Genomic DNA, 24,083 nt, shown 5'->3' on the forward strand with positions numbered 1-24,083 from the left:
AAATATGGTTAACCATTATGCTTGATTCCTGCAATCAAGAAATCCAGTAAAATGACTTGATATTGTTACCACTGTGCAAGTCTAGAACCTCTGAAGCCAGTCACATTTTCCTGTTACACAAGAATAGGCCACTGGGAAAATAGCCTCTGTATTTAAATTTTTTTTTCTTGGAGTAGTGGGGTACTTTTTCTTGAAGTAGTAGAATAAATGATGCTCCCCCTCTGGTACCATGGAAATGTGCTGACCTAGCTGTTGTAGATATAACCTATTTAGGCCAGAAATGAACAGCTATGAATTGTGAATGTTTAAATATCATCAATAATAGAGAACAGAGACCTAAATTAATGGCTAAAGGAACTGTTGTTGGGAAACCACCGCGTGCGCGTGCGTGTCGTGTGTGTGTGTGTGTGTGTGTACACACATACACATCCTAGGTAACATGAAAGTAGAGAACAAAACAAAATATTCTTCAAAGAACTTGAAGATAAATGGAACGATATCAAATCAAAGGAGTAAGAATCATGGTGGACTTGACTAGTTAGAATTGCATTTTCAGAGGAGATGACATTTAGGCCAGTCACTAAAATTTGGAAAGAAAGAGATAAAGAGTTTCAGAAAGAGAACATTATTATTTGACCAGGAAGTACATACTTTACTTGCTGTACATATTTCTTTTTTTTTAATTTTTATTTATTTATGATAGTCAGTCACACAGAGAGAGAGAGAGAGGCAGAGACACAGGCAGAGGGAGAAGCAGGCTCCATGCACCGGGAGCCCGACGTAGGATTCGATCCCGGGTCTCCAGGATCGCGCCCTGGGCCAAAGGCAGGCGCTAAACCGCTGCACCACCCAGGGATCCCACTGTACATATGTCTAAGTGCTAAGAATTTCCCACCACTGACAAAGTCATGTAGAGACCAGCTCAGATACAACCTCACTCTTTTAAATGATTCAAGTATCACTTTGGGAATTAACTGGCCTCTCTCCTCAGTATCTTCTTCTGACTCATCCTTGCTTTTGAGGCACAAGAGTTGTACTCCTTGCTAATTGAGGCTCTTGATGAGTTACCTAGCTGCTGATGTAGGAACAGAATAGTTGAATATAAAAAAAAGTTAGTTAAAGATGTCATTATATTAGCTGAGGTGTTACAAAAGTAATTACTGGTCCAGAATCTATCCTACTGTCTTGTTGAGAACAAATAATTCCCTCACGAAAAGTAATAACAGACAGGTACCACATAATTTTAAGCACACAGGATCTAATAAATACACAAGCAAACTAGTATTGGCAAAGGATAGTCACAACTGATATTAGTAAATTTTTAGTCTCAGCATACTGTAAATCATACCAGAACCACAAAGGATCCAGGTACAAGGAAATAAAAATCTAAGCACCTCAGTGATTGTAAATTCAAAGGTAAGGAACAACAGTTAAGCAGTTTGAGTTATCGTCCTATCTGCCATCATAATTAGCCATCACTTAACCCTCTTTGAGCTTCGGTTCCTCATCTGTACAACAGGATAATGATTCCTGTCTCTATAATGAGGTTGTAACAGAGACTGAATGAGATAAAGGATGTGAAAAGCATCTATAAAGGCAGGTGTGGGGTGAACCAAGGACTTGGATTTAGGAGGAGGATAGCAGAACACTAAGCTAAGCAATTGCTCTGGCGGGTAACCAAGAATTGATTATATAATTTTAGAAATTATATGCAAACTGATGGGCATGTTTCCCAAGTATTCTTCAGACATATTGGTAGTTGTATTTTTTTTTCTTGGCATGAAAATGTAAAAGAGAAAAGAAAGTTGTAAGGTCTTTGTAGCAAACATAGATGTGTCAGAATGGAAAATTTCCTGTATCATGCATTTTTTTGTGTGTGAGTGTAGAAAGGTACCCAATATAATATAATACTATCTACCGGACTGCTGGAGTTACCATTGTACCATTTGAACCTCACGACAATCCTCCAATATGTAGCTTGTTTTAGTCTCTGTAATAGACAGAAACCAGGAAGGTTAAGTGACTCAGCTAAATTTAGTCACACAGTGGCAGGACTTGAACTTATTTGCCTCTATTCTTTATATCATACATTGTTGTACGTGAAAGGATGCTTATTTCTTAAGGTTTGATGTTTAGGACCTTATAGAGAATACTTTAAAGTCATTCATTATTTTTGCTGTGATAATATAATAAGCCAAGTACTAGCATTCTGGAGATGGGCTTACTAATAATTTAGCAGTGAATTAATTAATCAGAACTCTTGTGTACAAATAATAGAAACCTGTAACTAACTTAAGCAGAAAATTTATTGACTCATACAACTGGAAAGTCCAAAAAGTGAACCTTGTCTATTTGGATCTGGCAGTTCACATGTCATATTTCTCTATCTCTCTTCATCTCTGCTTGACTTTATGATGGCTTCCTTCTCAGGTAGACTCTTCATGTGGTGCAAAGTGATCCCCAGCAGCCCCAGGCTTCTATGCTGTTCCTTATACATGATCTCAGAATGGAGGAGCAATTAACTGTCAGTAGCCCTAGAGTCTCTGAAAGGGGCACTGATTGGCTCTGCTTAAATCCTTGTAATACCCTGGTGACAATCACATTGTCACCGCAGGAGCCTGGCTTTGATTGGCTATATGAATGATGGAGAACCTCTCCAGTTTGGAGAGAGTAAGTTCCTGCAGGGAAAGGATACTAGGCTAAAAACAAACATAAAAGCATTAACAAATGTCCATTATAAAAATAGATTTTTTGTGTGTGAATCAAGGTATGATTTGAAAAATGAGAAAAAAAATTGAGCAAAACTTAACTCACCAAATGTTACAGGTAAAAGGGAGATCATAAAAGAAAAAAAATAATAGTTACTGATGCTTCTGTAACATTTGCATTATAGTCAAGCACTATTCAAATGCTTTACATATATGAACTCATTTAATCATCCCCAACCTTTGAGTTAATATTATAATTGTTTCCCTTTGAAAGATGAAACGGTGTAGATGCAGATGTTAAGTGGCTTGCCTGAGTGGGGCCAGGGTGCAAATCCTGTCAGCTGGTTCCAAGGTACATGCTCTTATCTACTACGTTTACAGCCTCTTGATTATCCTTGTAATGGATTTTGCTGTGCTTTCACATTAAATTTTTAATATGCTTTTACTAGCTTAGAGCTACAGTAGCAACACAATTTTCAACAATGTCTAAAAATACAGGGAAACAAGATCATGTTGTGATAATGATCTGGGTTGAGATCTCTTCAAGTTAGTATAATGGTGACCCCATCCAAGTTACTTATTCTCTTAGGTCTCAGTTTTCTTGCCTGAAATATGGTGACAATAATTCCTAACTCACTGGGTTATTTTAAGTATTAAATGAAATTATACTGGAAAATGCTTAGCACAGTAATTGACATAGCGGGAGTACCTTTAAATGCAATGAACTCTGTCTATTTTCCAGTCACTTTACATGATCTATCTATGAATCTGTCTGTATATATGTTTTTTGAGGGGCTTTTCTGTATATATGTATTCAGGTATATACACAAATGTATAATTATATAAATTTATATATATATAACTAGACATATATTTAATTAGTTATATATAGTTATTTATATATGTATAACCAAATATACACATTGTAAATAGTTATACAAATGTAACTAATTAAGAATGCATGTATACAATAAAACACTCCAGAATGAATCATATGATTACAAATAATTGCACAAGGGAAGACTTTAGGTAATCATGAAATAAGAGTTTGAGAACATTACAGTTCATTCTAAGTCTGTGTTGGTGTGTTCCAACTTGTTTCATTTCATCATTGTGACTACTAAATGGGTGTTTGACATCATCCAGTTTATCCATTATTACCCGTCAGTGATTATACGTGGCTTCACTCCCACCTCTAGCTTTATCACTTTTACTAAGTTCAGTATGGCCCTCAACACATCCATCCTATGACCTTTCTCAGTTCCTTGAAAGTACTTGTGTACCTATTTTAAAATATTACTTGATTCAGCATATTTACTGTATCTTATGGAAAGAGCAGCCCATTTTCACTTAAATATTTTTTAGATAATCAGATGAAACCAAGGAAAATTATGCCTTATTTGATCATGTGTCACTATGCCCTTCCTTTCATTGCATTTTTAGCAATTCCAAAATAACAAGAGATAGATCAGGCTATTCTCCATATTTGTCACATCTGTTATAATAATAAGGGTAAATCTTGGATGGACATAGCCAAAACATCAGAAAATTGCAAACAAAATTCTGTCTGTGGCTTAAGAAATAGATGGCAGGGGTGTAGGGTTTAGAAATGGGAAGTAGAAAAACTAGCTAATAGAACACAGGAATATTTGCAAGGCAAGGAATTTCTAATAATTTTGCTGAAGAACTTTCTTGATTAGGGCTCTTTTAAACAACCTGTCATAGTCTAGCTCTAGGTCTATTGCAGGCATTTTAAACTTTTTAACATTTCATCAGAGGAGCTAGTTAAAAATGGAGATTCCCAAGTTCCACCCCCATAAACTGCAGTCCTGCCCTGAGAATGTAAAAAGTCCGTGGATCACAGTTTCAAAAATGCTGCTCCAGAGCCTAATCCTGAAAGACCTGACAGCTGAACAGGGCTTTAAAAAAAATCTTTTTTCTAAAAAAACTTTTAAAATAAATTCGCAGGATTTAATTTAAACTATAAAGATCCTCTCTAATTCCTAACCTGTTTTTGCATTCACATTTTCTTTATAATATATTTGATATCAGGACATGCAATTTGTTTCAAATGCTAAATGTATTTTAATATATGTTGCCATAAAGCATTAAGAATAGAAAACACTACCAGACCCGTTTCTTTTGTGAAGAATAAAGAAGACGACACATAAACTCCAGGAAATACAGAAAGTTGTATAATAAAGGTATATAACATACAGAAGAAACTAACATATGTGCCATGATTTTGAGCAAAGGGAAGTAGTAGGAAAAAAAGTCATTTTAACACACTAAAATTCTCTTTGGATTGGAAATTTGATATAGATTATAGGGTATAGGGAGCAGAGGTTATAATCTTATAATTCATAATATTTACATATAAATTATTTCACATATTACATACTAATTCAAAATTTTAGATAACCTTTGGACCAAATTTTTGACTTTATTAATCTTATGCAAAAGAATGTAAATATTGAAACATTTACAATGCTGAAAAGGAGGAAAACAGAAAAGGTGAAGAGAGCTCTAAGAGCCGTAGCTTTCACAGAGTTCATATAAGATTCTGCCTAGGTGAATGGAGTGAGTTTTATGCATTTACCTATATATGATTTAATATATAAATTAATCTTAAGAATTAATACTTTTAAATAAATATTACATATATGTATTGTATACATATCCTATATTGTGTGCCCGGCACTGTTCTAAGTTACAAAGGTGGTCAATACATTAATTTAGGGTAATCTCATTACTTGAGGGAAGGAGGACAATAAGGTAGAGAAAACTGAATGAAATGATCCATTGTCCTTAATGGAAAGGAATCTGTTTCATTTGTTTTGTTTCTCAGGTGTGGTTCTTCTCAAACTCTGTGGTAAAGGACCAGTGTCATTTTATCTTAATTTCCAAACATATCAGCCAGTACCTTGTAAAATAAAATAAATGTGACAGCAATGACAAATTGGTATAAAAGTCTCCAAAAAAACAAAACAAACAAACAAAAAAAAAACAAACAAAAAACAACAAAAAAATAAAAGTCTCCAAATACTTTAGTCTTACCTTCTATGCTTATCTCATCATAGACCAATAAACAGTTCACAGATTGGCACCTAATCCATGGGCCTGCTCTGAGTAGCACTGGTTTAAATCAGAAGAAATTTTTTAAATGGTCAAAAGAGGTAATCTCTGGAGAGCAGGTCTCATAATGAGATCTGAGGTCTTTATTTTTCATTTTGAACTCTTTTTACTGATTGATTTATATCTTCTACCAAGCGCAAACAATACCTTGATTAAAAAATAATAAAACTGGGCTCCTTGATGCCTCAGTTGGTTGAGCATTGGCTCAGGTCTTGATCTTAGGTCCTGGGTTCAAGTACTATGTTGAGTTCCATGCTGGGCATGGAGCCAACTTAAAAAAATATATAAAAAATAATAAAAATGAGCAAAAGTGCATGGAGGGAAAGAAGGCCCCAGAAATAAATGGAGTACAACCTTTTATATAACTATAATTCTTCTGTGCCTGGTCTGAAAATGTCTAAAATTTTAAAAACACAAACAATATATATAATATTTTATATATACATATTATCCACTGAAGAGTGAGGTATATGTTTCCTTCTCTGTAACAGTAGCCCTTGCATTGTGACTAGGCAGATAAAGAAGACATAGCCTTCGCTCTCTAAATCTATGCCCACACAAAGGAGAATTTTCTTTTTTTTTTAACTTTTATTTATTTACGATAGTCACAAACACACACAGAGAGAGAGAGAGAGAGAGAGAGGCACAGACATAGGCAGAGGGAGAAGCAGGCTCCATGCACCGGGAGCCGGACGTGGGATTCGATCCCGGGTCTCCAAGATTGCGCCCTGAGACAAAGGCAGGCGCTAAACCCAGGGATCCCCAAAGGAGAATTTTCAAGTGTGAAAGTCAAATTCTCTTTTCCCACATTCTTGTAAATTATTCTTTTTTATGTATGACTTTAGTAGGCAGCTTTTTATTTTCTCAAGGGTTTAGTCTTAGAGGAAGAAGGAAAGTGACATAGATAACTGAGTGATGTGGATTGTATAGCTGGTAAAGTGAGATGTAATTTGTTCTAGTGCAAGTATCGAACCAGTATGGTGACAAGCCTGCAGCAATGCAGAAGCATTTACTAAACTAAATAGTGCATTCCCATCATCTAATTGAATCCATCTGTTCAGTTAGAGACGTGCAGTAAATCTGAGGAAGGTCAGTAATAGATTGTGAAGATCACCAGAGAAATGATTTTTTTTTCCTTCTGAATTTTGATATTCTTCTGTGTGCCATTAGGGAGGCAAGCAGGCTGTAATCAACACGGAAGCAACCTTGGAGATCGTGTCACAATGAGTCCCCAACCCCCGCAGACAGAGATCATATTCTGTATTCACAGGCGAAGTCTGAAGAAGCACCTATTCTCAAAGCACCTGCTGTGTTGTTACTGCTCAGCTTCAGAGTCACATGGTTCATTGGTATTATCAAGAAGTAAGAGCTGACAGGAGGCTTTGACATTGCGCATATAAAAAGGTGGGGGGAGGAAAACCCCTTGCGTTAATCCTATAGCTTGTCTTCAGTTCAAAATGATCAAATCATGATCATGCACCAGTGACACAGGTTTTTCCACTTGTGTACTGGAACAGCCTCAGGGTTAATATTTCTCTTGCCTCCTTTCCCTGATAAGCATAGCTACAATTTATTCTTCGAGTTGGTCTCAGTCCTGTGGTGACATTCATGCACAGTGTAGAATAGATGGCATCTCAAGTCATAGAATGGCTATCATAGTATACTACTAAATTCATCAAAGCATCTCAATTTTACTTTAAAAGCAATTTTTACCATTCAGTGTGCTTAATTCAAATAAAATTGGTCACAAGTGTTTTTCCCCCAGAAATTGAAGATGAAAAATTCAGCCAGTACAAACACAAAGCAAAGCTAAATAAAAGCCTAGCACCAAGAATACCACATGGTATGTTTTCAAAAATCCAACAGTGTTCCAGAACGCAAAACACTTAAGTTGGAAGTAGCACTTTGCCATGAAAAGGAACCAGCTGTAGGTCCCTCTTGCACTACATATTGTTCAAAACAAAAAATAACCCCATTGAAAATAAGCCTCGGGTAGATGAGACCTAGAAATCCAATGGTATAAGAAAGAAAAGAAAGACAATTGTCATTTTAATAATTAAACTCTGTTTGTAACAGTTTATGAGGCTTGCAGATCCAGCAAGCCTGCTGAATATTAATGAATGGATTGATTTGTCAACATATTAGCACCGCTGTCAGACATAACAGCACGGAGGAGATGTGAGGGGACTAGCCAGTGAACTGCTTAAAAATGCTTGACTGAGTGCCAGGAAATTCTATCACAATTGGTAAACTAAAGTGAATTATGTGGGTTCGAGCTTCCGCTGGGGTTTAATAATCCCTTCTGGAAATTCTGGAGTTACTTATCTTTACTTTCTTTAAGCCATGCACTTCATTCAATAATAAGGAACTGTAAAATTGGGAACCAAAGGCATACAGTGATTTTTAAAAATCTAATAGAGCAAATTCTTTATTACATATATATGTGTATGTATATATGTATTTCAAAATCCAAATGAGATAGTACTTGAAAAGATGTACCACTAGGACAGGAATCACGTATTTTGATAGCAAGTAAAATAAAACTAATAGAATTTTTTCCAAAAAATGGTAATTTGTAGAGAGAAACCACTGAGAAGTTTTAGCAAGGACTTTGGCATTTAAAAGAGAAGAATATTGACATTAGTAAGTGCTCGAAAATTGGCTGTCTATTAGCCCTCCCAAGTTAAAATGTTTCTGTATATCTCAATAGTAAAAGTAAAATTTCACTAATGAATGTATATCATAGTTGAATTGAAATATAAAATCTGAGATGTCAAAGTAGAGGAACAGCAAGCCTTAAGTATTCTGTGAGTTTGCTTTCTTCTATAATGACAACACAGAATACGTCAAAATATGGCATGCTAAAAATCTTACTTAACTCCTATACTGCTCTATAGTGCCAAGATATTGAGTAATTATCCAGAACATTCTTAAATTGCTTCAGTGATAGAAAATAGAGTTTCATGAGGAGCCCTATTTCTTCTGAAATTTTTTTAAGATTTTATTTATTCATGGGGGGGGGGTCAAAGACAGGCAGAAGGAGAAGCAAGCTCCAAGCAAGGAGCCTGATGTGGGACTTGATCCTGGGACTCCAGGATCACGACCCCCAGCCAAAGGCGGCGCTAAACTGCTGAGCCACCTGGGGAGCCTCTTCTGAATTTGACCCCAGAACAATGAGCAAAAATATCTTGGTGTTTATATCCACTGTTAGAACAAGCCTGCTCCTTTTTCCAAATAGAGGCTCATCTCAGAGGTTTGAAAGCAGCCATCATGCCATCTTTTCCCTTCCCTTCCCTTCCCTTCCCTTCCCTTCCCTTCCCTTCCCTTCCCTTCCCTTCCCTTCCCTTCCCTTCCCTTCCCTTCCCTCCCCTCCCCTCCCCTCCCCTCCCCTCCCCTCTCCTCCCCTCTCCTCTCCTCTTCTCTTCTCATCAGCTTTTTCTTCAGTCTCTTATTCACTCTGTTCCAAGCACCCTCATCTTTGTTTATGTTCTTTTGAAATTAAACCCCAGAGCTGTTCTCACTCAAGGTTCCATGAGTCAGATTAAGTGTAGAGTGAAGCCACCACTTCCTCATGGTAAAGAACACATTTCTTTTAGCATCGCATAAAATCCCAGCTGAGTTGGGAACAATAAGTAAATAAATGTTGAGTTTACTATGGATTTAGAACCCTGAATTCTTTCTTGTGAATGTTGTGGATAAGCCAGGTCTTCCAATTCTGTACTTAGATCTTTTCTTAGGGGATGCGAAAGGACTTTAAACGAGGACTTCATTTTATTTGTACTTGGTAAATCTTATCTTACTGGTTTGGCCTGTAGCTCCAGATACAGTTATTTTGGAACTTATTTGTGTAATCCAATTTGTTTACTCTTCCTGTTGGCATCCTCTGAATGAAAGCTGTCCTAAAACCCATCTATGTCTTCATTGCAGAATACTGAACCAGATGGGGTTCAGATACCTTTCTCTATCTACGGTTAGATACCTTTCTCTTTGTTTACATGTATCCATTCAGGGGCCCTCTGGGAGATGCTAAGCCAATTAGTAACTACTGTCAATATTCTCATACCTACCTCTTAGTTCCCTGCTACTCAAAATGTGGTCTAAGGCTCCTTCTGGGAGCCACTAAAAGATAGACTCTCATGTCTTACCCCAGATCTAAATCAGAATCTTCCTTGTAAGATCCCTGGATTATTAAAAGTCTAAGAAGCACTGCTTGGCAGAATTTTCTCAACACTAGCAGCACATGGTAGCAAACACTTGAGGTGCTTCTAAAAATATCGATACCTGGAAGCCCTTACGTAAAGATTTTCCCTTGAACCTGTGGCCTGAGTATTAGCATTTTTAAAAAACCAGAAACACAGAAGTGTCTCTCAAAGATGTTAATGTGCAATTGAAAAAGGGAAAAAAATGTACCTGAACATCGTTAGGATCATATAAATATATTTCGATTTCTAACCTTAAATTTTGAATGAGTTTGGCATCAGTTTGGAGGCTGCTGTAGGCTGTCTTTTAGCAATTCATGATTTCCAAGATTCTGTTTCTAGTCTTTTTTTAAATAAATTTCTTTTTTATTGGTGTTCAATTTGCCAACATATAGAATAACACCCAGCGCTCATCCCATCAAGTGCCCCACTCAGTACCCGTCACCCAGTCACCTCCTCCCCTCCTCACCTCCCTTTCTGCCACCCCTAGTTCGTTTCCCAGAGTTAGGAGTCTCTCATGTACTGTCTTCCTTTCTGATATTTCCCACTCATTTTTTTCTCCTTTCCCCTTATTCCCTTTCACTATTTTTTGAATCTTTTATTTTATTTAAATTCAACTTGCCAACATATAACACCCAGTGCTCATCTCATCATGTGCCCTTCTCAATTACATCTTGTTTTATTTTTTTAAATTTTTTATTTTTTAAAATATTTTTAATAACAAATTTATTTTTTATTGGTGTTCAGTTTGCCAACATACAGAATAACACCCAGTGCTCATCCTGTCAAGTGTCCCCCTCAGTGCCCGTCACCCATTCACCCCCACCCCCCGCCCTCCTCCCCTTCCACCACCCCTAGTTCGTTTCCCAGAGTTAGGAGTCTTTATGTTCTGTCTCCCTTTCTGATATTTCCTACCCATTTCTTCTCCCTTCCCTTGTATTCCCTTTCACTATTTTTTATATTCCCCAAATGAATGAGACCATATAATGTTTCTAGTCTTCAAGAGGAAATGTGATTGAGTGTAAAGCAAAGGTGTAACCATTGATAGGGTAACTTTCTGCAGAGGAAGGAACTAGAAAAGGAAAGATACTGACTTGAGTCTCGAAAGGTCCTACACTTCATTGCATTGCGGTAATTGCCTCAGAACAAGTAAGAGGATGATTTCCAGAGGCCTTGTTTGCTGCCTCAGCCTCTGGTTTCAGCCCAGGAGGAGTGGCCCAGTTAGTGTTGCTGGGCAACAGCTTGCTTGGTTGAGAGCTGGAATGTGAAGGGTTGCAAAACGATTTTTAAAATAAACACACAACTTACCATCAGCATGAAGTGAACCAAGAGAAGTACTGAGCTACCCTGCGACAGGAGGTTAGGCAGAGAATAGAAAGGGAAAAAAGAAAACACTTCCCTGAAGGCAAGGAGCTCAGTGGTTGACAGATGATGGCTTTATCACTAGAATAATAGCTCTGATCTGGTTTCCTATTTGAAAATTTGTACCTAATTTGTGGGTGGACAGAAGACAGTATGGAAAAAAATATTTAAAGGTACTGTTACTGGAAAAAAGAGCTCAGCCTGTGGGATTCACAGGTCATTCCTCTTCTGTAGAATCAACATTGCAAAATAACGTAATCTATACTGAGACATTCTCAGCATTAATATGATTTTCTGATAGAAGTCACCAATCCTATGATCTTTTACATGTCTTACAGTGTCTTTCCATCCAGGAATACATTTAGCCAAAATAATACAAGCCATATGCAGATAATGTGGCTATTAAAACTCAGAGCTGAGAAAATGGCCGTTTAAATTCCTAATGAATGTATTCAATCTACCAAATGCTGTTTAGCAAGCATTTTTCTAATGCACTGAACGATGCATTTTATCTTACATTTTGATGAAACTTATGTGCAAAAAATTAGTACATAATCTGTGTGACCTTAAAGGAGTTAAAATCTACTGGGAAGAATGGGGGGATGACAGACATAGTTTGAGATAATACGAGATGTGTAATGGGGGGGCACCTGGGTGGCTCAGTCGGTTAAATGTCTGCCTTTGGCTTAGGTCATGATCTCCAGGTCCTGGGATTGAGCCCCACATTGGGCTCCCTGCTCTGCAGGGAGTCTGCTTCTCCCACTGCCACTCTCCTGCTTGTGCTTGCTCACTCTCTCTTGCTCACTCTCTCCCACTCACTCTCTTTCTCAAATAAATAAAATCTTTAAAAAAGATGAGAAATGATTAAGAGTTATGACCCAAGGGACCCATTATGTATTCAGATATGTCCGGTTCTATTCATTTGGTAGGATTTTCTCCAGTTTCGGATGTCCTTCAGTTTAGCCATAGTAATGTCATATGCAAATATACCTTCTGCATACAGAGAACCTATTCTTTTTTTTTTTTTTTAAGAGATTGGGAGAGAGGTTGATGGGGAGGGAAAGTGGCAGAGGGAGAAGGAGAGAGAGAATCTTTAGCAGGCTCCACACACACCCAGCACAGAACCCGACTTCGGGCTCATCTCACCTGAGATCCCAACCTGAGCCAAAATCCAGAGTCCGATGCTCAAATGAATGACCCGCCCAGGCGCCCCACAGAAAACCTGTTCTGCCCATATACATGGTATTTGCTTTGAAGTACAGAATGACAGCAATATAGTCTCTACAATTTCAAAGATAATTCTGAATTTTGATGCCAGAAGAAAATGGAATATACAATTAGCACTCTGATGGAACATTTCTTTTCATATTAAAACATAAAGCTCTTCAGCACCTGCGTAGACAATTAGGTTTGGGTTTGTTCCGATATACTTGTACACCTGGCAAACAGGCTACCCAGAACTTGAGCTATCCTAACATCTGCTGAAAGTTCCATTCCAGTTAAAGAGAACATTTGATTAAATTTTCTTTTTGCTTTCCCGACATTTTAGTCTCGCAGCTGATGGGGCAGTGAGAGCAACTGCTGTACAGGAAGTCAAGGGGGAAAGTAACCATGTTATCCAAGAATTCATCGTAGCAAAAAGAAACATCAAGCTTCAAAAAACAGATTTTCTTTCGTCTTATTTTGTAATTTATAGGAAACAGTGTGTATTCCTGCCTAGAGATATTTTAGAAAGCACAAAGCTCTTTTGCTCATGAAGGATAAGGGATTCTTTAAAAATGAAAAATTTGAACCATGCAATTATTTAAAATTTTCTAATAACAAAGAGAAAAGAAAGATTTCCTGTATTGCCTCTGTTGCAGGATTGGTGTGAAGGTCAAGAAAGAATGCTTTTTTTTTTTTCAAGAAAGAATTCTTAAAACATTTTGTGGTGCTTTGTAAGTTTATTTAAGTAGCACAGAGACACAATCTATGGGCAGAAAGAGCTGCACTTTTGCTGAGTGAAGCTGGTGGTTATGTGCTTAATGCTCAAGGGGGAGGGTGCAAGGAGTATTAGATCATAAATGTCTTCTTTGAATTTGTACTCCTAAAACTACGATTGCAAGATTTCTCTGATGCTTATCATTCAGTTGGATATTACCAATGGGTAAGATAAGGGCACCCGGGTGGCTCAGTGGTTGAGCATTTGCCTTTGGCTCAGGTTGTGATCCCGGGGTCCTGGGATCAAGTCCTACATCAGGCTCCCCGGAGGGAGCCTGCTTCTCCCTCTGCCTATGTCTCTGCCTCTCCCTGTATGTCTCTCATGAATAAATAAATACAATCTTTAAAAAACCCAAAACAATGGGTAATATAGACAGGTAATCAGGAGACCCTTTAAGAATGTAGCAACTAGCATGTATTTGATCTTATTGAAACTGTGCAGACTAGCCTTCTGGGCTAAAGGTGAACATTTTTCTGCTTCTATCCCTCATCACCTCAATGTGACTATTCAAGGTATTTAGAGAGCTTGGATTTAAGACAATTTATTAATAATAGGAAAGGAAGAGATTGAGTTTAAGTAAGAGAACAAAACCCTTAGAATATCACAAAGGCTAACTAAGTCCCAGAATAAATGGGCCCGTACAATCAGAAAATAATCCTATCAGTTTCTGAAGAAGTTATATTTACTGCAGAGAGGAGGAGAAATCAGCCACTGCCTATTTTCCTCCTGTTTTCTTCAAGGAGGGCTGGGGAAGTCTTCATACTGAGAGAATAAAGGGAGGAGAGTGTGAAACAAAAAAATATAACCCAAGGGATAGAGGATTTCCTGCAGAGCATTAGCCCTGGCCAGTGTCAGCTATTTAAAATGGTAAGATGGCAACTGCTGATTACCCAAAACTATGGAAACCAGCACTGTGTTGTGTTGTTCAACTCTTGAAAGGCAGGTATTTAAGGATGCCTGGGTAGCTCAACTGGTTGAGTGTCTGCCTTTGGCTCAAGTCATGATCCTGGAATCCTGGGATTGAGCCCCACATTGGGTTCCCTAAAGGGAGCCTGCTTCTCCCTATGCTGCCCTCCACCCCCTACCCCCCACCTCCCACTTGCATGCTCCTGCACCCTCTCTCTTTCTCTCAAATAAATAAATAAATCTTTAAAAGGCAGGTATTTGATTATATACTTTTGCTGTATCTAGAGAAAGAAGTACAAGATACCAAATTTTCTGAGACATTATCTCCTTTTCCAATATCCGTTTCTCTTGGGTCTCAGAGACCTTTTAGGCTGCAGATGCTCCTGGAGCTCTGGGGAATGTGGAGTTTCTGCCTTTTTCTGTCTTCCCCCTTGGGCAATGGCATCCTGCTCTGCTGCTGTGCCAGCATGCCGCCTTTCCTTCTGACATTTCCTTCTACTGCAGTCCTTTTCTTTCCTCCTGTTTCCTATAGCCAGAACATACTCCCTGTCTCCTTTGCTTAGTTTTGAGAGATATTCACAGACTGGCCCAGCTTTGTATCTGTCTCTCCCATTTTATCTCCCTCTTCCTCATCCCCTGCATTCTTTCTAGATCAGATCATTTAGTCTTGATTTACGTTTGGGAGCTGGAGTTGAGTCTCCCATCTGGACTTTTCTTCTGATTGCCTGCTCTCTTTTGGAGGCTGGGGCTACTCTAGTTTTACTAGTCTTTTTTGTTCATTTGTTACTGGCTTCCCCTTCCCTTAGCTTGGATCTTCTATACTCTTACACCTAGCAGTATCTGCTGGAAGTTAATACCTGGGGTATCACAAGAGGGAGGATGCTCAATGGCCGCTATAAATATGATGAACGTTCAGGACTGTATGTTAAAGAAGCTTGCAGTGATGCTGTTAGAGCCATTATGAGTAATTTTTCATAAATCATGGATAAAACGAGATGCTAAGATACTTAGGCTAGAGTTTCCTGAATTTCTGAAAAGAGGAAAGAATGAATTCTGAAGTCTTTAAACAGGAAGCTTAACATTTATCCTTGACAAAATCCTAGACTGAACAATTGAGTAAATAGTGTGCAAACATGTAGAAAACAAATTCTGGCCTTTAGAAGGAAATGACTAAAAGTCAGTATTAGTCAGTATTAGTTTACTTAAATTTTTTCTAGGATACTTGAATTTTCTTTTTAAATAAGTAGAATGGTAGAATGAATACTGCTGAAGACTGATGTGCCTTGACTAAAATAAAACATTTGGGGAAATCTCCCCCAGGAATCTTTGGGAAAGATGATAAAATATGAACTGGATGACTGTTCTCCTGGGAGGCAACCTTGCCTTTTTTTTGTCAGCCTTGCTCAAAGAATAATCAGTAGGCATGGCAGTTGGGAGTGCGATCTAGGATAGAGTCATCCAACCTGATACTAAAGCATTTTCCTGACCAAAAAATGTCCCTGATAATCTAATTAATACATAGCTGATACACTCATAATACATAGCTGATACACTCATTCAGTTTGGACATGGTAGAAAGTTAGGACATTTAGCCCTTGTGATAGAAGGGGCTCCTACCACATGCAGAATGGTCTTTGAATGCCAAAATGTTGAGCTAAATTCATTAAATTCACAAAGGTGTCTATATACCCCTGCACAAAAGAACATATAAGTTTAGTGGAAACATAATTAAGAAGAATTTAACTTCATAATTAGAAAAAAATAAACTTAATTTTTAATATTAATATCAGTTAATAATGAGTTAATACTTTGATCTGGTTGCTATATGGTATAGTCTTTAAGAGCAGAGGCTTTGGAGCCAGACCACTGGATTTAAGCCTCAGTTCAGGAGCTATCTGACTTTGGCCAAGTTACATGACATTTTCCTTTTATATAAAGTGGCAACGAAGATAACTACTTTCATAGGGTTGTTATCAGGACTATCTATTAATATGAATGTGAAATCTAAAACACCCTCAATTCCAGGCTACCTGAATAATATCTGTGTCTACAAAATAAGTCAGTTAATTATGAGAAAATTTTGTCAACAATGAATAGGAACATTGAAGAAAAGCTAGTGAATGTCAAAATAAGGGTGCCCAGGAAGACTGAAACTGAGAAGGTGAAGCAAAGGTGAATTACTATCACTAAGACTTGAAAAACTATCATATAGAACAGGACCAAGTTAACGTGGGTTAGTTATAAAAAGACAGTTTGGGGCACAATAGAGGAGAAACGAATTCTTGTCACTAGTATCATGTAACTCATTGACCTATGAAATAGGACTGTTGGAGACTATCTCTAGTGTGTGAATGTGTGTGTGTATGTGTGTGTGTCTGCGCATATGCATACATGCATGCAAACTCATATTTTGCCTTTGCAACTAGATTGGGAGCTTTTTAGAGTTAGAGCTTTATCATTAACTCTTTTGTTCCCTAAGTAATTCCCAACAGTAATTCCTTAGGGAAGATTTGGTGAATGAACAGATGAGTGAATGGTTGACACATGTGAGGAACATAGCCAATAAAAAGAACACTGTTCAGGACAGCCCCGGTGCCGAAGCAGTTTGGCGCCACCTGCAGCCTGGGGTGTGATCCTGGAGACCTGGGATTGAGTCCCAGGTCGGGCTCCCTGCAGGGAGCCTGCTTCTCCCTCTCCCTCTGCCTGTGTCTCTGCCTCTCTCTGTGTGTCTATGAATAAATAAATAAAATCTTAAAAAAAAGAACATTGTTCACACAAAACTTCAGAATTTCTTTTAAAAATGGGTTTAGTGAAAGGCATTTTCGATAGTACAGTTAATGCTGAATTGTATGACTTGATTAATAAAAAAGATGTTTTAAGAGTTCCAGAAACAGTGACAAGTAGAATGGAGCTCTCAAGCACTAATGATGGACCTATTTTCTGAGTAACACTGCGTGCCCAAAGTTGGTTATTCCTGTTTTTTTTTCTACCAAGAGCCACAAAATATATTTATAAACACACAAATGGGCACCTGGTGGCTCAGTTAAGTGTCTGCCTTCGGCTCAGGTGATGCTGTAGTCCCGGAATCAAGCCCCGTGTTGGGCTCCCTGCTCTAAGGAGAGTCTGCTTCGCCCTCTGCCCCTTCCTTCCCCCAGCTCATGCTCTTTCTCTATCTCTTTCACTCTCTTTCTCAAAAAATAAATAAAAAATTAAAAAAATTAACATACAAATACACATACATATTTATACACACATATATATCCCTTCTCATTCTCTCCTTATATCCTAAACTATTTTCTCTTGGATGTACTTGCCATTATTTTGTTGTGTTTATTCACATCGCCTGGGTACTGAGGCTGTAGTCAGACTTGTGATTGTGTGCTTCATTCAGCAGAAAAAAATTTTCATCTCCACATATTCCATTCCCTTCAGACACTTAGTTTCTCCTCTGGCAGTACTTCCCTCCCCATTAGGCAGTGTGGCTCACTGCTGGGGTGCATTTGGGCACAAACCAGCCCTTTTGTTGAGTTACTGTACTCCTACCTTCCTAATTATAGAATTCAAAGCAGAATGAGTGAATTAGTAATATGTGTTTATTGCCTGCAGGGTCTGGGGAAGCGTAATGCTGTGGTGCACTTACAGTAACACATAAGCTCTCCTGTCTGCCCTCATCCTCCATTTTTGCTCTGTGACTTCACAGCAGCAAGAATGGAAGGTGCACTTTACTCACCAGTGAGTAAATCATGTGAATGGATGTTTTAAAGCACATGCCCAATGCACAGTTCACTGAGAGAACTATACTTTCAAAAGCTCTCTGGGAACACATGTGTGGAATTTGAAATGGTACTAAGTACTGTGTTTCCCAGGGTATCCTAGCTCAGGCAAGGGGGTAGTAGCCTAGAGAGCATTTAAATGTGCTATTGCATTTACTTTCTCCTATCAAAGAATTCTTAGGTGTTTGATTCTCCAGCCATTCAAGCATACAGACAAATACTTGGAAGACTGGTATCAAAGAGATAGAAATTCTGAATTACCAAGAGACTATAGAAATAATTTCTCTTTGCCTGGTAATGAGGAAGATTCCAATTCATTCTATTTGAAGCTGTCTTTGTCCCAGTTGCCTCTGGACTCCTGTGACCACCTGAATTTTCAGAGCCATACAGGTTGATGTAGACCATACAGTACAGTCAGAGCCACCTGATTCAGGACTTGGTGGTTATAGTAGTTGGGGAATTAATTTGCATTTTTTATATCAGCTATCTATTTGATTAAGATTTGGAGGGGAAATATCGATCCCTCAGGAAATCTGATGGCCAGGATATGGTTAAGGGTAGAAATTAACTGGTGAAATGTGAGTGCTTCTGTTGGTTTGGCAGATTTCACCAAGCTCTTTTTTCGAAAGAAAATGCTAAGGTGAAAGAAAAATGGGAAGTTATTACAAGAATGAGTAGAAGGTATAGTAGTGAGTTTATTAAATAATATTAAATAATAACCTCGCTGAAAATATAATTTTTATAAAGGTGAGGAAAAGGTCTATCACATAGTACTGTAAGTAACTCAGATGCTTTGTAGACTAGATAACTGAAAGAATTACTTCCCCACCCCAAATTACATGCTGCAGGAGTCCCAATCGGAATCAGAGTGCTTAGCTGGACAGACTGGTTCTAACCTCATAGAATAATTCTTGTTAGACAAATTTCTTTCCTGTCTTCCCCTAGGAAACAGTGAAGGCTGATATAATATCCAATTCATTGGGTATTTTAATAAGCAAAGTGAAAGAGACATGAGTGTTTTCCTATTGGGCCTTGGGTATTCAGGCTGTGAGTTTATCCTGAGTCTTGGCCCATGTTATATTTCATTTTATTCCTTTAAATTTGGTGTCCAGAGGTCTGTCGTTTGATTCAAGACTATAAAGCCCATTATGTGTATTTAAGCTTTAAATACATTTTATAACAAAATTAATAAATGCTTTCTCTTAGATATTAGTTGTATTCTGCCGTTAGTATAAGAAATAGTTAAATGATGTACATTTAAACAAAACTCCTAGAAAGATGCATTAAAGACCAGACCAAGAGAAATTCACATCATAATCACAAAAGACTCAGACTTCCTCTTCCATAATTGTTTTCAATTTCACTTTTTAATATCCAAAATAAAATTAAGGCCAAGGTTTTAGAATTCTCAAGACTATTTTCTTCAGGTTCTGGTGCCTGATAGCACTATACTGCCTCTAACTGTGAAATCGCTGATGTGAAATAAACTGTAAGTGAATTATGCAAGTGTTCCATATTTGTCATCTATTTTTATCAATAATTGATTTTTTTTCAGCCATTGATCTTATCAATAACTTGCTGCAAGTAAAAATGAGAAAGCGCTATAGCGTGGATAAGACCTTGAGTCATCCTTGGCTACAGGTAAACATCAATCACTGGACATTTTCCCAATCAGATGGACTTGTAAATATTTACAAGATTTTGATAATATATGTAAAAATCTTTTGTTATATTCTTAAAAGCGTTATTCTCATATCAATTTGTTTGCCAAAATGCATGCAACTTCTTAGGATTTAATAACAATTTGATGTTTCTAAATCTCTCTAACAAGAATATTTGGCAGGGAAGAAATATACCAAACACACACAAGCACATGCACACACTTACACATGCATCAAAAATAAAAACAGAAAAACAAAAAATCTAAGGGTCATTATAAAACTCCAAGGACCAGATTTCAAGAGCATCTGTATGTATAATCCTGATAAATGTCCAAGCAGATGCCCATCTGGTCATGCACTGTACTCATTTGGAGTCTGCATTTTTAAATCCTGGGCTAAAATTTATGGAACAAATGCATGGCAAGTATAAAGTATATGCATGCATTTGTTTCCTCTTCTATATTTATTTTCACCTTAAACTTAAATTTTAGGAAATGATACTATGAAATACCAAAGGATTATTCCTAGGCATTAAATTTCAAAGGACTACCAGTGTTCCTAATTGTTTGACTGCAAGCCCTAATTGCCCACTCTCTGATGCATGGTATCATACAAACAGTACACATCTGCAGAGTTTAGGTAAGCAGGAAGGCTTTGGTGCTGTTGTTGGCACTTCAGGGTGCCTGATGAGAGACACAGCACTGATGGAGTAGAAGGAAGAAGGATAACTCATCAGTTGTGGGAACAGAAACAAAACAGTATTTTAATGAGTTGTGATCATCTTTGTGGTAATATTTTGAAATTTATTCCTCAGGATTATCAGACCTGGTTAGATTTGCGAGAGCTAGAGTGCAAAATCGGGGAACGCTACATCACCCACGAGAGCGACGACTTGCGGTGGGAGCAGTATGCAGGGGAGCAGGGGCTGCGGTACCCGGCTCACCTGATCACTCCAAGTGCGAGCCACAGTGAGGGTCCTGAAACTGAAGAAACAGAGATGAAAGCCCTCAGTGAGCGTGTCAGCATCCTCTGAGTTCCATCCCCTATAATCTGTCAAAACACTGTGGAATTAATAAATACATACGGTCAGGTTTAACATTTGCCTTGCAGAACTGCCATTATTTTCTGTCAGATGAGAACAAAGCTGTTAAACTGTTAGCACTGTTGATGTATCTGAGTTGCCAAGACAAATCAACAGAAGCATTTGTATTTTGTGTGACCAACTGTGTTGTATTAACAAAAGTTCCCTGAAACACTAAACTTGTTATTGTGAATGATTCATGTTGTATTTAATGCATTAAACCTGTCTCCACTGTGCCTTTGCAAATTGGTGTTTTTCTTACTGGAGCCTCAATTTGGTAAGAGTCTACAGAACCTGTCTGTGAAGTAGTTCTGTTCTGTGTGTCCCGTTGGCGTTGTCGTTACAAGCAAACTCTTGAAGAGTAGATTATTATCAGTTCTATGAACAACTCCAAAACTCATGTGGAAAAAAAAAAAAACAACAAAACAATGATGGGGGATGGGAAGTGGCTATATAATCCTAGACACAGGTGCATGGAGAAGTTTACTGTATAGTTTCAAATTCTTTGCCTGCCTGGTGTGCCTCAGTATGTTTAAACTCAAATAAGTGGACCTAGGTGCACCTACTACTCATAAGCCTAAATGCCTTAGAAATGTAAACTGCCATTTATGACAGATATTTCCTCCTTTCTTACAATACCCTCTGTATTATGGAAAATCAGCAGCTAAGCAACCTTTTGCCTTTGTGTATTTTTCAATAATAACAAATAAATATTCTTGTCAAAGAATGTGTTCACCCGGCTGAATCATTTTCATTTACTTTCAGGCCACTGAGGAACAAAGGTATCTGCTCAAAAAAGTAGAAAGTCTCATGGTTTAGAATTTAACTTGAACTACTCTGAGGCCTAAAAGTATGTTTCAAAGCATAATGGAGTATTTGTCTTTCATATCATCTGCTCTCCAGTAGAGAAAAGAGCTCTCAAAGAGAAAAATAACCAAAGCCAAACAGGAAAGTTGGAGGCCTAAGTAAGAATATTACAAATGGCAATCTCAATGTAGCTTCCTGATTTAGTCAGTATAAAACCAGAACGAATTATGATAATGGCTCTAATTTCTTTCAATATTATCGAAACAAGAAGATTCTAATGTGAACTACAAAAACACATAAAGACTGGAAAATAATTCCTAAGGAGAAAGCCAACTGAGGTCAAGTTTTACAACCTGGGAAAGAGAAAAGTAATACTGGACTTAATAGACATTGGGGTGTGGAGTGGGTAATGTGGGATGTTTTTCTTTGTAGCAAAATGACAAAGTATTGTGTATTACTACGTAACAGAAATGTTATAAATAGATGGAAGAATTTTATGTGTTGTGAGACATTTGAATGTTTTAGGTAAGTATGTTAAGACTACACAGTATTTACGGATGGGGGTAGTAGTTGGATCTTTCCAGTGGTTAGTCACTATTTTGTATTAATACCTATTCCTTATTCTGTTCTAGTATTATTTATCCCCTATCTAAAGGGTTTGAAATTTATGTCTCAGAACACCAATTGAAACTTTAAAGCAGAAGAGTAAGCAACATCATAGAATTCACTCTACCAGCAGGACAAAGTCTGGATAGAAGCCAGAACAAGGAGTGAGCCAAAAGATCAGCTAAACTATTAGCTGACACAAAACAGTTGTAAATAGAATTTAAATGTGGAATTTAAAGAAAGCCGGAATGAATCCTAGGTTTGGACTTGGATGATTGATAGAACTATTAATCAAAAGGATTTAGAGCCTTAGAAAGAGTGAGTTCATGTTCGAACATGTTGAATATAAAGTTCTATAGGACACCTAGTTTGGGATATCCTGAAGGCATTTAGATATGTGCCTGGAGCTTAGGAAAGAATTCTGGAGTTGAAGGTACAGACTTATAAGTCAAAAACCCACCATATGTTGATTAGAATGACTTGGATCCTTGGGGATAGAATGAGATGGAAGTAATCTTGGGACACAAACTTAAAAAAATACCAATATGGAAAGTTCAGTCTGAATGAAAGGAAAATTGGAAAGGAATGATTTAAAATGGAATTAAATGAAGCAATATTACAGAAGCCAAAGGAAGAAATTCAAAAATGAAGTAGACAACAGTAGAAAATACTGTGAAGAGAGAATGATTTCAGCCTCTTAGGCATCAGCCTTACCAACCATTCCAGCATTTTGTAGTGGATATGACTACAGCTACACAGAATAGCTGTGTCAGAAGGACATCTGTGCTGCAATGCTATTGACACAACCTACCGTGCAGTGTCATCAAGCACAGTGTCATCAAGCACACTGAAAAAACTTCCAGTGTTCAGAGAAAAGGGGGACCGCTGAAAGTCATGCCACTTTTCTTCCACTCAAAATATCAGTGATGCTGCATAGAATCCAATTTCATTGAATGAGCACCCATGTTCTATGCTAAATATCATCCATAAAGTTGTCTAGTCTTCACGTCAGTGGGATCTCATAGCATGTAATTGATACGGGCAGGTCCGAAGTCTGTTTAATTCAAAAGGCAGCCTGACATTTTTGATACAAAAGTACCTTCCGATTCTAACAAAAATAAGGGAAATGACAAAAGCATGTCTTCGGGAGGTTGTGTCCTTTGCCATTGTCACAGGGCAATATTCCTTAAGCAATGACATCATCAGCCCACCTATGATGCCATAAAAATTGCTGGTCTTTAGGTGTCCTGAACCATCAGCACAAACTGCCACTGTTCTTGCATTTAGCCTTAGCAAGAGGGCTAAGAAAAATATTTTGATCACTGATGTTTTTGATATGTCCATTTGTCCCCAAGGAAGAGATCATCTTTGTGTTTAGTGAATACTCACGCTGATGGAGACTATTTTGAGATATATATATATATATATATATATATATATATATATATATAGTGAACCATTGTATTAAATGTGTAAAATAAGTGCAACAGTGAAATTAAGAAAGCCATCTGTTTCCTCTTCAACCATTATCCAACCAATGTTAAGTTTGACTACCCCTGTGATGTGATTATGTTTGTATTCCATTTGTTTGCACTTGTTTTAAGAAACCAAGTACTGGTTCATTTGAAGATACACCCAGGCCCGTGGAGAAGGGCCCATTGCTTTCATTGCCAAAAGGGAACAGATTCCTTCATCCCAGCCTTTACACATTACCCAAAAGACTGTTGTCTCCCCCCCACTCCCTTGCCTTTACTCCTATTCATCCTTTAACCATGCATTTGACCTATATCTCACATCTTTTTTGCTCTCCTGCATCTCTTTAAAGTCCTCCTTTTTTGTTAGATATTTTTAGTATCTACCAACA

At 37.7% G+C, this 24,083-nt stretch overlaps 1 protein-coding gene across 1 annotated transcript in view; it reads left to right on the top strand.

Annotated features, from left to right (window-relative positions):
* Positions 1–21,541, top strand: part of PRKD1 (protein kinase D1) — a 323,089-nt gene extending 301,548 nt beyond the window's left edge. The window contains 2 exon segments of the mRNA XM_055309335.1: positions 19,620–19,705; positions 20,540–21,541. Of these exon segments, the coding sequence (XP_055165310.1) occupies positions 19,620–19,705; positions 20,540–20,758 (305 nt within the window). The 3' untranslated portion in view covers positions 20,759–21,541.
* Positions 21,542–24,083: the final 2,542 nt, after the last annotated feature.

This window comes from Nyctereutes procyonoides, unplaced genomic scaffold (assembly GCF_905146905.1).
Source record: "Nyctereutes procyonoides isolate TBG_1078 unplaced genomic scaffold, NYPRO_anot_genome, whole genome shotgun sequence".
Taxonomy (NCBI): domain Eukaryota; kingdom Metazoa; phylum Chordata; class Mammalia; order Carnivora; family Canidae; genus Nyctereutes; species Nyctereutes procyonoides.